At 40.5% G+C, this 14,808-nt stretch overlaps 1 protein-coding gene across 1 annotated transcript in view; it reads left to right on the top strand.

The window, feature by feature from the left end:
• Window positions 1–13,680, top strand: part of LMNB1 (lamin B1) — a 43,564-nt gene extending 29,884 nt beyond the window's left edge. The window contains exons 2-11 of the mRNA XM_015413512.1: window positions 2,081–2,237; window positions 2,458–2,583; window positions 2,942–3,112; window positions 4,698–4,823; window positions 5,586–5,806; window positions 8,603–8,828; window positions 9,132–9,236; window positions 10,423–10,542; window positions 10,763–10,879; window positions 13,052–13,680. Coding sequence (XP_015268998.1) covers window positions 2,081–2,237; window positions 2,458–2,583; window positions 2,942–3,112; window positions 4,698–4,823; window positions 5,586–5,806; window positions 8,603–8,828; window positions 9,132–9,236; window positions 10,423–10,542; window positions 10,763–10,879; window positions 13,052–13,093 — 1,411 coding nt within the window. The 3' untranslated portion in view covers window positions 13,094–13,680. The remainder of the gene's footprint in view (window positions 1–2,080; window positions 2,238–2,457; window positions 2,584–2,941; window positions 3,113–4,697; window positions 4,824–5,585; window positions 5,807–8,602; window positions 8,829–9,131; window positions 9,237–10,422; window positions 10,543–10,762; window positions 10,880–13,051) is intronic.
• Window positions 13,681–14,808: the final 1,128 nt, after the last annotated feature.

Raw genomic sequence — 14,808 nt, 5'->3', positions numbered from 1 at the left:
CCCCTATACCCCCAGAATATGTCAAACAAACAAAAAAATCCCTCCAGGGTCCCTGGCCAAACTGGCCTGGAGAAAAATTGCTTCCTGACCCCAAAGTGGCAATCAGCATTTCCCTGGGCATGTAAGAAAGGGCCACGAGAACTAAGCACTGATGCAAACCTTCCTGCCCTCCTTTCTCGTAATCTGCCTGTTACATACTTCCAAAAGTAGTAATTCTGGATGGAACCTCACTTGTCACTTATGATAAGAGGATGGTATCTGACTTCCTGTGGTTTATAGTAGGGCCTACCATGGTGATCCCATCAGAAAGAGTTCTTAGTGTTTACTATCTCAGGTGAAGGGGCCAGTAGGTCCATTATTAAACAGCCTGAGGTAGGCTAATACCAGCATGTGCACATTCATTAAAGTACCAGATACAGAAGTACCAGATCTTACAGGTTTCCAGCTCATTCACTGCCACCACAGTCTTTATCCTTTGTGAATACATAAATCTTACCCATCACATTCAGTATGTGGCTGGCTCATGTGGAAGGGATAGAATTTTATTAGAAGAGAAATGTGGCTTTTACTTAAAGGGGGGGGGCTTCCATAAGGGCCTAGAAAGTTCCATGGTGTGACTGAAAGTGCATGGAATATACCAATTGAAATATAAAGGGCCAGAGGGTGTGATGGATTAAGATTTTTAGTGGTTGGATTGGATGTATGACATCTGTGTCTTGCATTATTCCTTGGTCTGACCTATGGCTAGCAAAACCGGACTAGATTACACAGACTAGAGAGCCAGTTTGGTATAGTGGTTAGGTGTGCGGACTCTAATCTGGGAGACCTGGGCTTGATTCCTCACTCCTTCACTTGCAGCTGCTGGATGACCTTGGGAAAACCATAGTTCTGTCAGAGCTGTTCTTGAAACAGCAGTTTTCGAAAGAGCTCTCTCATCCCTGCCTACCTCACAGGATGTCTGTTGTGGGGAGGGGAAGGGAAAGGAGATTGTAAGCCACTCTGAGATTCCTTTGGGTAGTGAAGGGCGGGGTATAAATCCAATCTGTTATTATTATTATTAGTACAAGTCACAAAATGTGGGGGAGTGGTACAAAATTTAGATAGCTTAGATGTAGACTTTGACACAGCCTTGCTTGCAGCATTCCACACCCTACTCTTTGAAGTAAGTGATCCATAGTCCTTTCTTCTTAGCTAGTCATTTAAGACTGGGGGGAAAAAATCCTTACAATTCATTGGTAGTGTATGCGTAATGCTTGGGTGCTAGTATCAGTACTTTGAAATGACTGGTTTAGGCTAATAAAAGCAGTTGAGCACGTGGAATGCTGTGCTGTTCAGGATCTGTCTTCACCAAAACCCCTTAATCAGCAATTCAGTGTTTGGGTTTTTGTGTTTAAAATCAAGACATAATCTTAGCTTCTCTCTGATCTTAATTAGTGGTTGTATCTTGTTTGGGCAGAAAGTGTTTGCATGGTAATAATATCATTGATGTTTCATATGCTAAAATGATAATTGCGTTGGACTCTAACTTCTGTGAACAAAGCTCATGGAAGGGGATGTCTTTCCGTCTCTTCAGTCCCTTGTGTTGAAAAAAAAAAGTCCTGAAGTTTGAGAGCCCTTTAGGAAATTGGTGGAAACTGGAACTCAGTCTGTGCAAACATGGGGCAGGGGAGATTTCTGCCACACTTTTTGTTCCATCCTATTCTGTCCCTCATGATCCTCTGGTCTATTGCTGTGGCTTGGGTGGGGGTGCAAAGGGTTAGGGGCTGGATACGATTCATAGTCTTTTTTCACTTCAGAAGCCTGTTTTGTGATGTAGTAGAGTTCCACAGGTAAACCAGCACAGCAGTTGCAGTATTCTTTGTATTCTTTGCTTAGCAATACATATAATATCTAATATATAATTCATCTGTGGATGAATTATACCTATAAAGTGCTCAAGTTGCAGTCCTTTGACAGACAGGCTTTACTGCTTTTCTTCCAAAAAGTAACTCTCAGTAGAACCTACTTATGCATTCCTATTGCAGTGTTAAGTGTTTCATTTGTGATTAGGCACTTAATTGAACTTCTCTGGGTTTTTTAGTTATGCAAAAAAAGAATCTGATCTAAATGGAACCCAGGCTAAACTTCGGGAGTTTGAAGCAGCTCTGAATGCTAAAGAAGCAGCACTTGCCACAGCACTTGGTGATAAGAAAAGCCTAGAGGGGGATCTTGAGGATTTGAAAGATCAGATTGCTCAGGTAAGGTATGAGCAGTTCTTAGAGGTAGTATTTCATATTAAATCATAGTATATTGACTGGATGTTCTGCTACTGGGGACAGAATAGCATGATATCTGCCTCTTTATATGCACAATCTGGAAGAAATAAGAGTTTCAAATGTTTGAAGTGCTGTATGAATAGTTAGTTTTTGTTTGTGATATGATGCCACATTTATACTTTAGCATACTATCTCTTTACAGCTTGAAGCTGCTTTAGTAGCTGCTAAAAAACAGCTGGGAGATGAAACATTGTTGAAGGTGGATCTTGAAAATCGCTGTCAGAGTTTGATTGAAGACCTGGAGTTCCGAAAAAATATGTATGAAGAGGTAACTGTTGGGGTTCCAAAGTAATGTCTCAGAACAAACTTGTGGTAAGATAATGCTTTAACAACCACCTGGGTGGTATAGCTTAAATTTGTTACTAAATGTTTGCCTCTATTTAAAGGAGGCATGCTTTCTAATTCTGAACTACTGCATTTAAAATTCTTTAGAAAAGTTAAGCAACAGTAAATATACTTAAGAGAAGTTTTATCCTACTTAGCAGAACATAAAGGAGTCTCAGGGTCCAGTCAAAAAGTCAGTGGATCATGCCTTGACTAAAAATGGCAAAAATCTGACAAGCTTTGTTAGCACTGACTTAATTTTTTTAATGAAATGGCTTTATCACAATTTGCATTATTTGTAGGAAATCAATGAGACTAGAAGAAAACATGAGACCCGTCTGGTAGAGGTGGATTCTGGGCGTCAAATAGAATATGAACACAAACTGGCCCAAGCACTTCAGGAAATGAGAGAGCTGCATGATGCACAAGTGAGACTGTACAAAGATGAACTTGAAGAGACTTACCATGCCAAGGTATTTATACTTGCTCCTGAGTATCTTAACATTCTAGTAGATGTGCTGGAGAACTTTTCATTGTAGTGTGACTAGATCTTGAGTCTAATCTAATTCTACTAGATCTTGAGTCTAATCTAATTCTGTTCAGTTTTTGACCCACCTGTAAAATTCTGTAGGTGCCCTACAGAATTATTTATGAATATTTAATTTAAAGTAATATTTAATTCTGTTACATATTCTTCAACAGAAAATGCATATTTTAAAATAATAAATTATTTAACTTCCGCCATCAAAACATATTCCAAAGGAAATGATTGTGTAGTAGTAATAAGAATAGAGTAACTAATGAAAGAAGTGTGCATTTGAAAGTTCAGGTAACATTGGGTATGTTAAACCTGAGTGACAAATTGAAGGAGATATCTTGTAGTTCTAGTTTCATTACATCACTTTTGAATTGTTGCTTATTAGGCAAGTTCAAAATATATATTTCAAAGTAGGCATTTAAACGTTGCCTAGTTAGTGCAGCTAAAGTGGCTGATGCTGCTAGTATACATCTAACAGTTTCCCATTACCCATATCCTCTGATTGCTACTTAGTGGAACTGGAGGAGGCAGAATGCTGCCAAATAGCACGGTTTCTTGGGCCACAAAAGCTCTTCATGTGAACATTAGATAGGTAGATGATAGATCGAGGATGGAGGGAGGATGGATGTTGGATCAATTGATAATAGAGGGAGGATGGATGATAGATGGATATAAATATAAGCTACCTTAGGCATTGCAGAAAGGTGGAGTATAAACATAGTTAAAGCACAAATTAACATGCATCATGTTAAGACTGCAACTTGTACGACATCACCACTAGCTTCTGATTACGAGCTACTTCCATCAAAGGCCCATTACAGTAATTCTGCTCTGCCTCTTTTACAGAAGAGGGTGTAGTAGCAGTCCATTTCATGTCTGGCAGGCTGTTCCAAAGGCAGTATGTCACCGTTACTTGGATCCTGAAATTCTTAACATTGTGAATAGTTGTCTTGCCAAGAACCAGTCATTCAAAAGTCAAAGCAATTCCCTGCTTACTGCATTTTCCCTGGCTATTGAGAGTCAGGTGTCTTTTTAAAAAAAGTAATAACTGTTAAGAACTCCGTGTGCGCAGCCTTATGGATCTGCACTTGATAGTGTTAAACTGGGGTACACTATAGGTATACATAAGGAGTATGTTACATTCTTACTAAGGTCACTGATAATTTAGTATGAATGTATTAGGATGCTGGTTTTGTTTAATTTCAAGTTGGTGCTCAAAGGTATGTTTGATGGTTTTATTTGCTTATGAAATGTTACCATATTGGTTTGATTTATAGCTAAAGTGTGCCTAAAGGATTGTTGGATTTGAAATTTTTTAAATATATTTTCTGAGATTGAAGGGTTTCCTCCAAGTTAATCACTCATTTGCTGTAAAAGCTTGTATGACAGACTTCCTGTATTACATGAATTTTGTGCATTACTCAATGACAATGCAGAGCACTAAAGTAGAAGTGCGTGCTTATATATCTGTTGGCAAATTAAACGTCAGGGTTTTTTTTTTGTGTGTCTGCAACCTGTAGCTTGAAAATGCGAGACTAGCCTCTGAAACAAGTTGTTCTGCAGCCAATGCTATAAAAGAAGAACTCATGGAAAGTCGCATGCGCATTGATAGCCTCTCTTCCCAGCTGGCTAATCTGCAGAAAGAGGTAAGACAGCATTGATTCAGAGTTGATCACTACACAAAATGTATAAAAGTTTTTCTTCTTGTGTTCTTTTACTGTTCTTGATTTTTCATCACTCAGCGTTTTTTCCCCTCTTTGATGTTCGGTCTAGACTCTAGAGTCAGACCACGACAGTTGGTCTGTGGAAGAGAACCCAACATTTTGTGAATCAATTTCAGCTTTTAATAATTTTTTAAAAATTGTTTTCTAGTCCTTAATGCTTTGAAGATACACTTAAAATAATTAAGTAGGTACTAGTGATATGTCAGAAAGGGGTGACTGGATATGATTTGCAGTGGTCCAGGGTAGGGCTTCAGGTTTTCACAGAATCCTTACTGTCCCCATAACTAGCAGAACCAGCTTGAATTATGTACACTTACTTCATTGCATAAGAGTAGATGACCTGTGATCTGTATCCTTGTAGTACAGAGGACACAATATTGATCACAAGCAGCTACGTTTAGATTTGTCTTAATGCAGTATAGTGCAAAATAATAAATGAGAGAACATCTGAAACTATGAAAACATCTCTCTGTTCCGGATATGAGCCTGTTGTGCAATTGTTCAATGACTTGCTTGATTTATTCTTGCCCAACATAGGAAATGTGTTTCTTCCACTTCAGTGTCTCAAACTGCTTTATATCCGTAGGAAGCTGCTTTGCCAACTTTAAAATGCATTTTAAATGTAATCTCATTGTGTTAGTTTTCAGAACTTATTTCTGAGACTTTTTTCTCTTATAATTTTAGTCTAGAGGGTGGCTAGAGAGGGTTCAAGAACTGGAGGACATTCTGGCTAAAGAAAGGGATAACTTCCGCAGAACACTGTCTGACAAAGAGAGAGAAATGGCTGAAATAAGAGATCAGATGCAACAGCAATTGAGTGACTATGAACAACTGCTCGATGTAAAATTGGCTCTGGATATGGAAATCAATGCATACAGGAAGCTTTTGGAAGGTGAAGAAGAAAGGTAAGGTTAGTTGTTGAAGTTTTGAAGTGAGGAATGTTGGAAATGATATTGAAAATCATGTAGTCAGGTCATCTGCCCAGCTCTGGGTAAACTGATATAATCCACAGGGTGAGACAAGGGCTCTTTTTGTAGCAGGAAATCCTTTGCATATTAGGCCACACACCCCTAATGTAGCCAATTCTCCAAGAGCTTACAGAGCTCTTCTTACAGGGGCTACTGGAAGCTCTTGGAGAATTGGCTACATTAGGGGCGTGTCGCTTAATATGCAAATGAGTACCTGCTACAAAAAGAGCCCATTGCAATGTTCAGGATAAACACCCTCTCCCCCCAAAAAACAACAACACACAACAACAACACCCTTTTAGCTAAGATCCCAGGCTTTCTAGGTGAATCTGGACAGGGCTAAATTGTTAGTAGGTCCTCTTGCTGCTGCTTGCAATACTTGATATGTGCAGGGCAGTTTGAGATAGAGCTGCTGGCAGAAGAACCTCCTGCCAAGACAAACTTCTATACTGAATCTTTTATTAGCCATTTAAAATTGTGAATGAGAATTCAGGGCTATCTGAAGACTTTTCGTATCTTGGGTAGAAAATCTACACCATATTTATGTCCACATTCCTGACCTGAAAAGTATACCAATAAGCTTATAATTGGGTACTTTATTATAGGGTATGCCTGAGAACGACTCTCCATACAGCACGTAGTCTAAATACAGTAAAGACAGTCTCCTTAATGGGGCACATGAGCGTGCATGAAGCTGCCTTATACTGAATCAGGCCATCGGTATTGTCTACTTAGGCCAGCAGCGGCTTTCTGGGCTCTCATCACCGATTGCTTGGTCCTTTTAGTGGCAGATGCCAGGGGTTGAACCTGAGACGAGTATGCAAGGCAGAGGCTCTTCCACTGAGCCATGGCCCCTCCCTAATGGGCTGACATCTATCCTCTGTTGTCTGCTGTTTGTGTGGGGTTTTTTTTGTTTGGATTCTGTGTTTGGATGTTCCTCACGAGCGGAATTTACAAAGTAAGAATGCATACTAAGGATGTCTTTAAAATTTTGCATAACTAGTCTTCATTAAGTGATGCTCAGTATGCATTATAAGATGTGTCTTGCAAGAACTGTAAGAATCTGAGCTTAGCCCCAAGTGCACCATTGGAAATTAAGCCAGAAGTTCTCCATTGGGCCACAGTATACCTGTGCCTGTTATATATATTACCAGGGTCTTTTTCCAAATAGGAAAGTACAAGAGGAGGGTCAAATGAGGGAGGATAAATCCTGTTCCTTCGCCTACTTTCCCTGTTTCTTTGACTCTGTTTGGCTGCCCTACCTCTGGCTCATGCTCCTGCCCCCCCCCCTTTGTTGTCTGTCACCATATTGGTTACTAGAGCAATTTCCCTATTAAGGTTTTTATTGTCTTCTACATAAGATAGTAAATATACCAACAAACAAACCCCATGGAACGCTGCCACCTGCATTCTTCCCCTACATAGCACAGCAGTGAGAAAGAAAGAACTGCCCACAGAGGCAACTGAGATTGGAAATTTTTTAAAAAGCAGAAAAGGAGGGCTCAAATGGTCTAGCTAAATGAGTGGGGAAGGTGAGGCGTCACTGCTCAGATAGAAGAAATCTTGCCATGTGGAGGTGAAGATCTCATGAGCTTCTCATCTGTTCTCTCCTGATACAAAGATCTAATGTATTGCTGATGCAGTCATCCTCGGGAGGAATAAAAGATTTCCATTGTTGCAAAATAATTTGCTTGGCAACCAAGGCTACAAAAATGGCCAGTTTTAAAAAATTGTGTGGGTTTTTTTAGCCCCCTGTTTTTAAAAGCTTCTGATATTGTCCTGCAAACCTGTGTTTTTCATCTGCATGAGGGACCATACTTAGCTGCTAGGTATTTGTCGAAACCTTAGTCTTTTTGATTGGTTCATAACATTGAATTCACCATCCATCACCCCACCAAGTACACCACACTATCATCAAATGCCTTCCAAGCTGTGGGAGTGTGGGAGATTAGGATATAAAAACAGCACTCCAGACAAGATAGCTTCATTTATATAGGTATATTTTTGATATCTGCACGTGCGTCCCATTGAAAGTATTCCTGCACAGGTGTCTCACTGAAGGTATTCCTGAGATCCGTGTATCATGGCCATCAGCAAAGTCCATAATGTTAAATTCCATACTTATCTACTGTGTGCCACTTTTCTAAGAGAGGACGTGGGGATTTTATCCTTGATGTGAAGTGAGCAGTAAAAAAACGTGTTGGCTATCAAGCCATCACAAGTGGGGAGAAGGGTTTGCCTAAAATCCCATGTAGCCTTCATTTAGACTCTCTTGTCCATACAGTTTCTTTATGCATAAGGTTTGTAATATATGTTTTATTCCCTAGCCAGAATTTTAAACTCTGGTTTTTGGCTGTCTGAAGTTAACACAGTACATTAAGCCAGTTTTCTTCAAATCAAGAGAGAGGCTCATGAGGTATTTCTCAAAAATACAGCTTGTGATTGTGCTTGAATAATGTTATGAAGTAAATTACTCAGATGTGGACTTTCCTTTTTGAAAATGGTATTGGTGTATAAAAGGGGCTTATAAGGATTTTTCTTGGGCTGTTGTAATGTTTGTATGTCTTAAAACTGATAAATGTAAGGAAATTGCAGATGCCACAATACAGTGAATCAATTAGCACAGTGAACTGTGATTTTTGGTAATGAGAAATATTCACAAAATATAAGTTGTGGAGCTGGGTAGAAGCACATTTTTCAGAATGGTTTGTATCTGAATTTCATGTTCATCAGGTTGAAGCTTACTCCCAGCCCATCTTCTCGTGTGACAGTCTCTCGGGCATCATCGAGCCGCAGTGTGCGCACAACCAGGGGAAAGCGGAAGAGAGTTGATGTTGAAGAATCAGAGGCCAGTAGTAGTGTTAGCATCTCTCATTCAGCTTCTGCTACTGGAAATGTTTGCATTGACGAAATAGATGTAGATGGGAAGTTTATCCGTTTGAAGAACACTTCTGATCAGGTATGTGGACAGTGGTCATGACCTTGTTGCCAGGATTATGTCCCATCTTTCAATGTGGTTATGAGGATAAGAGGATGTGGGAATGGTCATGGGCACTTCTCTGAACTCCTTGGAAATCAAATAAGTGCCTATTCATCTGGGTGACTGGAGAAGAAAAGATGAATAATAAAATGCAGTGACCTTCGCCTGAAGGTGGTCACTTGCATGTAGTAACCAAAAACCCTTCAGTTTCAACATGATGTTCCATACCTGTTTACAGCTACAGCTGTAAGGTCTCTGTGTTTGTCTTTTGCTTTTGTTTAGGACCAACCATTGGGAGGCTGGGAGATGATGAGAAAAATAGGAGACAGTTCTGCTACTTATAAATATACCTCAAGATATGTGCTGAAGGCAGGCCAGACTGTTACGGTAAGTAAAACATACTTACTGAAGTAAAATATACTTAGCTGAAGCAATATGATTAGTGGGCTAAGCAGATAGATGGGTTGTTAATACAGTGGATGCTTCACTAGTTGATGCTACAGTAGCTCTGTGTTGTACTTTAGCTGCTGTTAAAAAAAAGTTCAACTGGAAAGATATGCATTTGTGGGTAAAACGACATTTTACCTTGACAAGCACACATTCCCAAACCTGTTCTTTGCTGAGAACAAATACAAGAGCCAGAGGACATTTATGTAGCAGGATAATCTGGAAAGAGAGAGAGGTTTTGAACCTGTTGTGTGCTTACTGAGAACTCTACAAATGCCTGTTCCTTCCTGGTCACTATTTCCTCTTCAGACATATTTCCTTCTGGTTTGCTTTCCAGGGCATAAAAGAGATCTAGTAGAATTAGTATGCCTTACAAGTCTTGATGCTGCCAGTGCAGCGGCCATTGCTGTGTCTGAGGCCTCAGGGTGAGGCTGGCAAGTAGTGAGAGGATGGTGACAGCAACTGTTGTCTTGCAGGCCTCCAAACACTGATAGTGGACATAGCATGAGAACAGAGATGTAAAATTTCCAGAATATTTGAGGCCACGGGTGTGCTTTCTGATTGATTTCCCCCTAGAAAGGAATAGGAATGTGTGTGTGAAATATATGCCACACTTATTAGTCTTGCAATTGTACCATCATGTAGAATTTTACAGGAGTTACTTTTTCTCTCCAAATGTTTCCAGTTTTTCTATTGGAAGGGTTAGTGAAAAGTCATTCTCTAAGACAGTCTCTGCTGCTTAGACCACTCTTGCTTCCAATGCTTATTCTCCAACTGAACAAAGAACAATAGGTACAAAGTCTATTCTGGAAGGACTTGTCTCCCCAGTTTGTATCTAGGCCAGAACCACAGGGTCCCTGTGGTGTGGATCTCTGTTCTATATCTTTTGAAGTACCTGTGTAGTAGTTGTGATTGACGTTACTGCATAGATCACTGTTAACCTCTTGTGTTTGCTTAAAAATTAAGCCAGCTACAAATACATATGGTTGTGGATCAGGCATTTTATTGTTTAGATTTCACACAAACTATTTGCTTCCCAGCAACTAGTGTTTATAGGGTGTGCTTGCATTATGTCTTCTATGGAAGATGCATTTTAACCCTGTGTGATTTGTTCTTTCTTTCCTAGGTCTGGGCTGCTAATGCTGGAGTAACAGCCAGTCCTCCTTCTAACCTCATCTGGAAGAACCAGAACTCTTGGGGCACTGGCAAAGATGTGAAAGTTGTACTAAGAAACTCTCAGGGAGAGGTAACGGGAAAACGTCTCTTAACTACACTTAACTTTAACGTATTATGAACCAGTTGTTGTTTTAGTAAGCATATCGTTTTCTAGCTAGTCTACATCTTTTGCACAGCGTGGATGGGTTATATAGTATAGCCAACACATTACTCCAAAAAAGGCCTTGATGTGCACTTGACTGTGTTAACATTGCCGACTTCAGATAATAGAATAGCTGTGTCCATTACAGGAAGTTGCTCAGAGAAGCACCGTCTTCAAAACAACTTTACTTGAAGCCGAAGAGGGGGAGGAAGTAGAAGAAGAACCAGCAGAAGCTGTAGAGGAGGAAGATCTGTTTCACCAGCAGGTATCTTAATGATCAAGGAACGATATATGTAACATACATTTTCCTAGTAGTGATTTTCGACAGGAGAGTGTGACAGATATAATATATTAAAACTTAAAAGAAGAATAGGTTTTTATACCCCACTTTTCTCTACCTTAAGGAGTTTCAACATTCCCTTCCTCTTCCCACAAACTGGCATCTTGTGAGGCAGGTGGGGCTGAGAGAGTTCTGAGAGAACTGTGACTGACTCAAGGTCACCCAGCAGGCTGCATGTGAAGCAGTGGGGAGTCAAACCTGGTTCTCCAAATTAGAGTCCGCCACTTTTAAGTGCTACACCACGCTGGCTCTCTTAGTGTTAAAGGTACAAGAAAATATTGTGTGCTTAACTGCCTTTTTAAAAAACGCTCAGATTGTATACACCAACTGTAGCAACTTCTCTTAAACTTATGTGGTGGCACTGTGAGTACTATGCAAGTGTTCCAAGGACTGAACACCGCATATTTGTGGAAAGGGCTATGGAATTAAGTGTTAATTCTGAGTTGAACTTCACCTTATGCAATTAACCAAACTTGTTCGTTTGAAAATATGAAAGTGGTTACAGTGCTTTCTCTGGAGCTACTATTAATCTATTTATTTATTTATTGTATTTATACCCCGCCCTCCCCGCGAACGGGCTCAGGGCGGCTCACATAGGGCACTAAGTGCATACGATGTACAAAATTACAGAATACAAAAATACAGATTTTATAAAACAAGTTAAAATCGATACTATGGATGCACATATTAGACTCCTAACATCTTGTGTAGCAGGGGGAAGGCTGGGGTAATAGAAAGATGTTACCCAGCCCCCCCAGCGGTCTCTCTCTATAAAGGAGCGGTGGTGTAAGTGGCCGTGGTGGCTTCTACTCATAAGCCTGGCGGAAGAGCTCCGTCTTGCAGGCCCTGTGGAACTGCACAAGGTCCCGCAGGACCCTGATCTCTTCCGGGAGCTCATTCCACCAGGTAGGAGCCGCCACTGTGAAAGACCTGCCACAAGCTTGGCCTCCTTAGGGCCTGGGGTCACCAGCTGGTGTTGTGACCCCGACCGAAGTGCTCTTTGGGGAATATATGGGGAAATGCGGTCCCTCAGGTAGGTCGGACCCTGGCCATGTAGGGCTTTAAAGGTAAGCACCAGCACTTTGAAGCGAATCCGGTTTACTATGGGCAGCCAGTGCAGTGCTTTCAGCACAGGTAGGGTGTGCTCCCAACCCGAGACGCCCGCCAACAACCTGGCCGCAGCATTCTGCACCAGCTGTAGCTTCCGGATTTGCAACATAGGCAGCCCCATGTAGAGAGCGTTGCAGTAGTCTAGCCTCGAGATGACCGTCGCATGGATCACTGTAGCTAGGTCATTGCGGTCAAGGAAAGGAACCAACTGCCGTATTAGCCGAAGATGATAAAAGGCTGATCTGGCAGTGGCCGCCACCTGGGCCTCCATTGTTAAGGCAGGGTCCAGGAGCACTCCCAAACTCCTAACCTCCGAGGCCGGCACCAGGGGTGCCCCGTCGAAGGTCAGGAGCGGGAGCCCTAACCCCGATCCGGTCCGACTCAAGCACAGGACCTCCGTTTTCGCTGGGTTTAACTTCAGCCTGCTCAGCCTGAGCCACCCAGCCACAGCTTGTAAAGCTACTTGATTCTTAAAGAACAGTCAGAATTTTGCCTTGCCCCACTCATGAAGCTTTACAGCCTTGAAGTAATTTAACCTGTATGTAGATGGGCTTCAAAACAACTTATTAGATTTTTAAGATCGCTGTCCTGGACACATGACATGTTCAACAGTTTCCGCAAGGTTCTGGCCTGTAATTAACTAATGTTGTCAGCTATAGTATGCACATTAGTTCAGTGTCTCCCAGTCTATATAATATTTTAGTTTCAGAGGTGTTCTTTACAAACCTGTTAACCTGGGTAGACCAGTATAAGGCTGGGAACATCTGCTGTTTTATAGAAGGCTCCAAATATTTGCTGTATGCACATGGGTTTGTTCACATCCTATTCTCACAATGAAAGTGCTGCTAATGGGTAACGAGAGATTCTCCCGTATATACTTAGCATACTACCATTCAGCATATTGAACTTTTTATTTGTTTAGTTTTAGTTGTTTAGGTGAATGGTAGGAACATGTTAATGAAGCTACCTTTCCTCTATTTAAAACAGGGAGACCCACGAGCAGCCAACAGAAGCTGTGCAATCATGTAAACTCCAGTCATCTATATTCTTCAGTTACATTAATTCCTTCCTGTGGAGGAGAACCTTCTTGGAAGCACAACATATTTTTGTATCCCCCCTTGGTGAATTTTAAGCTGTGTCTGGCCTTAATTTCCTTTGTCACAGAGAGGGAGGCTTTTGTAAGTGAACCCATATATATAGCTTTTGAAATGTGAAATATTGACACTGAATAATATACTGTTTTTCAAAACGGCCCTCGTACTTTTATGCTGGTCCTTTTTTAATATCCTAATTCAAGGAATAAACCTATTATGTTGGGGTTTGATTGTTAGACTAGCTACCTATTCTTGTCCCTTTACTGTTTTAGGTGCTTTTTGGAGTGGGAAGGACATACATATTCATCAAAACCTTTTTGTACTGAAAACTTTTGTATTTTAGCAATGAAGTTACACAAATTTTACTGAAGCATTGTCTACCAGTCTCATCATAAATAGAGGATGAAGGATGCAACAAAATTAATTTGCTAGTTTTACTTCACTTAGATTCTTAACCAGGAAAAGGGACTTCTGTTTAATGTGTTGGATGTGTTTTTAAATTCTAGTGTAACTTGCATAATTTTTCCATGTCAAAATTAACAAATAAAAAACATCTTAAGAAGACCTGTGTGTTACTTTGAAATTAAAATTTTGTTGGAATTGTCAGATTTTGTTGGTGAAATGGTGAAAAGCTACATACTAGCTTAATTGGAGTATTTATTTTCTCTGTGCTTTCCTACAGTTGGATTTTGCTTTATTTTATTAAGATTTTATTGGTGTTAGTTGGAACAGAAACAATAATAATAGGAATTGCCCACAGCCTGCACACCTCAGAGAAGGAAAAAACTAGTAGAATTCCAGAAAGACAGCCAGGTGGAAAGAAGAAAAGGAAAGATGAAATGTAGACAAAACTAAAGGGAAATATAACACAAGAGGCATACTTGCCTCAAACTTATCTTCAGTTTCCTGATGGCAAGGAAACTATTTGCCTCTCTTTCAGTATACCTGCGCAAGTTATTCTGTTATCTGTAATAAGAAACAAGTTTTGCCTTAATCTGATGTCCCAGATGAGCTTATTTAGCCCTTGTAACTCAGTGGTAGCCAGAAAGAACAGTGCCAGCCCAACTGTAGCTCACATCTGTGTTGGGCATATGTTGAACAGGAAGTTAGAGATTTGTATTTAAACTCTAAATCAGTATTTCTATAGGTATCTCACATAGGTCCTCTGTATATGCATGGATGAATTCTGGAAGCTTCCCTGCTGGGTGAACCACCGATTTCACCTGCAAATAATACAAACTGCATTATAACAGCAAGAGGTGCCTGACACAGTCCTCCAAAATTCATCCATGCGTATACAGAAGACCTATGTGAGATACCTATAGAAATATTGATTTAGAGTTTAAATACAAATCTCTAACTTCCTGTTCACCATATGCCCAACACAGATGTGAGCTACAGTTGGGCTGGCACTGTTCTTTTTAACACTGCTTCTCTGGATTATGCTTCCACCTGCCGTTCATGACTTCACAGAAATATGTTTTTGTTTAATATTGGGTTAGGCTTTGATGTGAATCCATAATTACTGTCTTTTCTTTTTTGACTACAGGTCAGCCCTTATATATTGCTTATAGACCTGCTTCCTTAGACAGAGGGCAAACATTTATGGTCTTGTTTAAAGATGAGGCAGTGGAATGGTGCCCCTCCATT

The sequence above is a fragment of the Gekko japonicus genome, unplaced genomic scaffold (genome assembly GCF_001447785.1).
Source record: "Gekko japonicus isolate JY-2015 unplaced genomic scaffold, Gekko_japonicus_V1.1 scaffold245, whole genome shotgun sequence".
Taxonomy (NCBI): domain Eukaryota; kingdom Metazoa; phylum Chordata; class Lepidosauria; order Squamata; family Gekkonidae; genus Gekko; species Gekko japonicus.
Note: the sequence above shows the minus strand (reverse complement) of the source record. Positions and strands in the feature narration are given on the sequence as shown.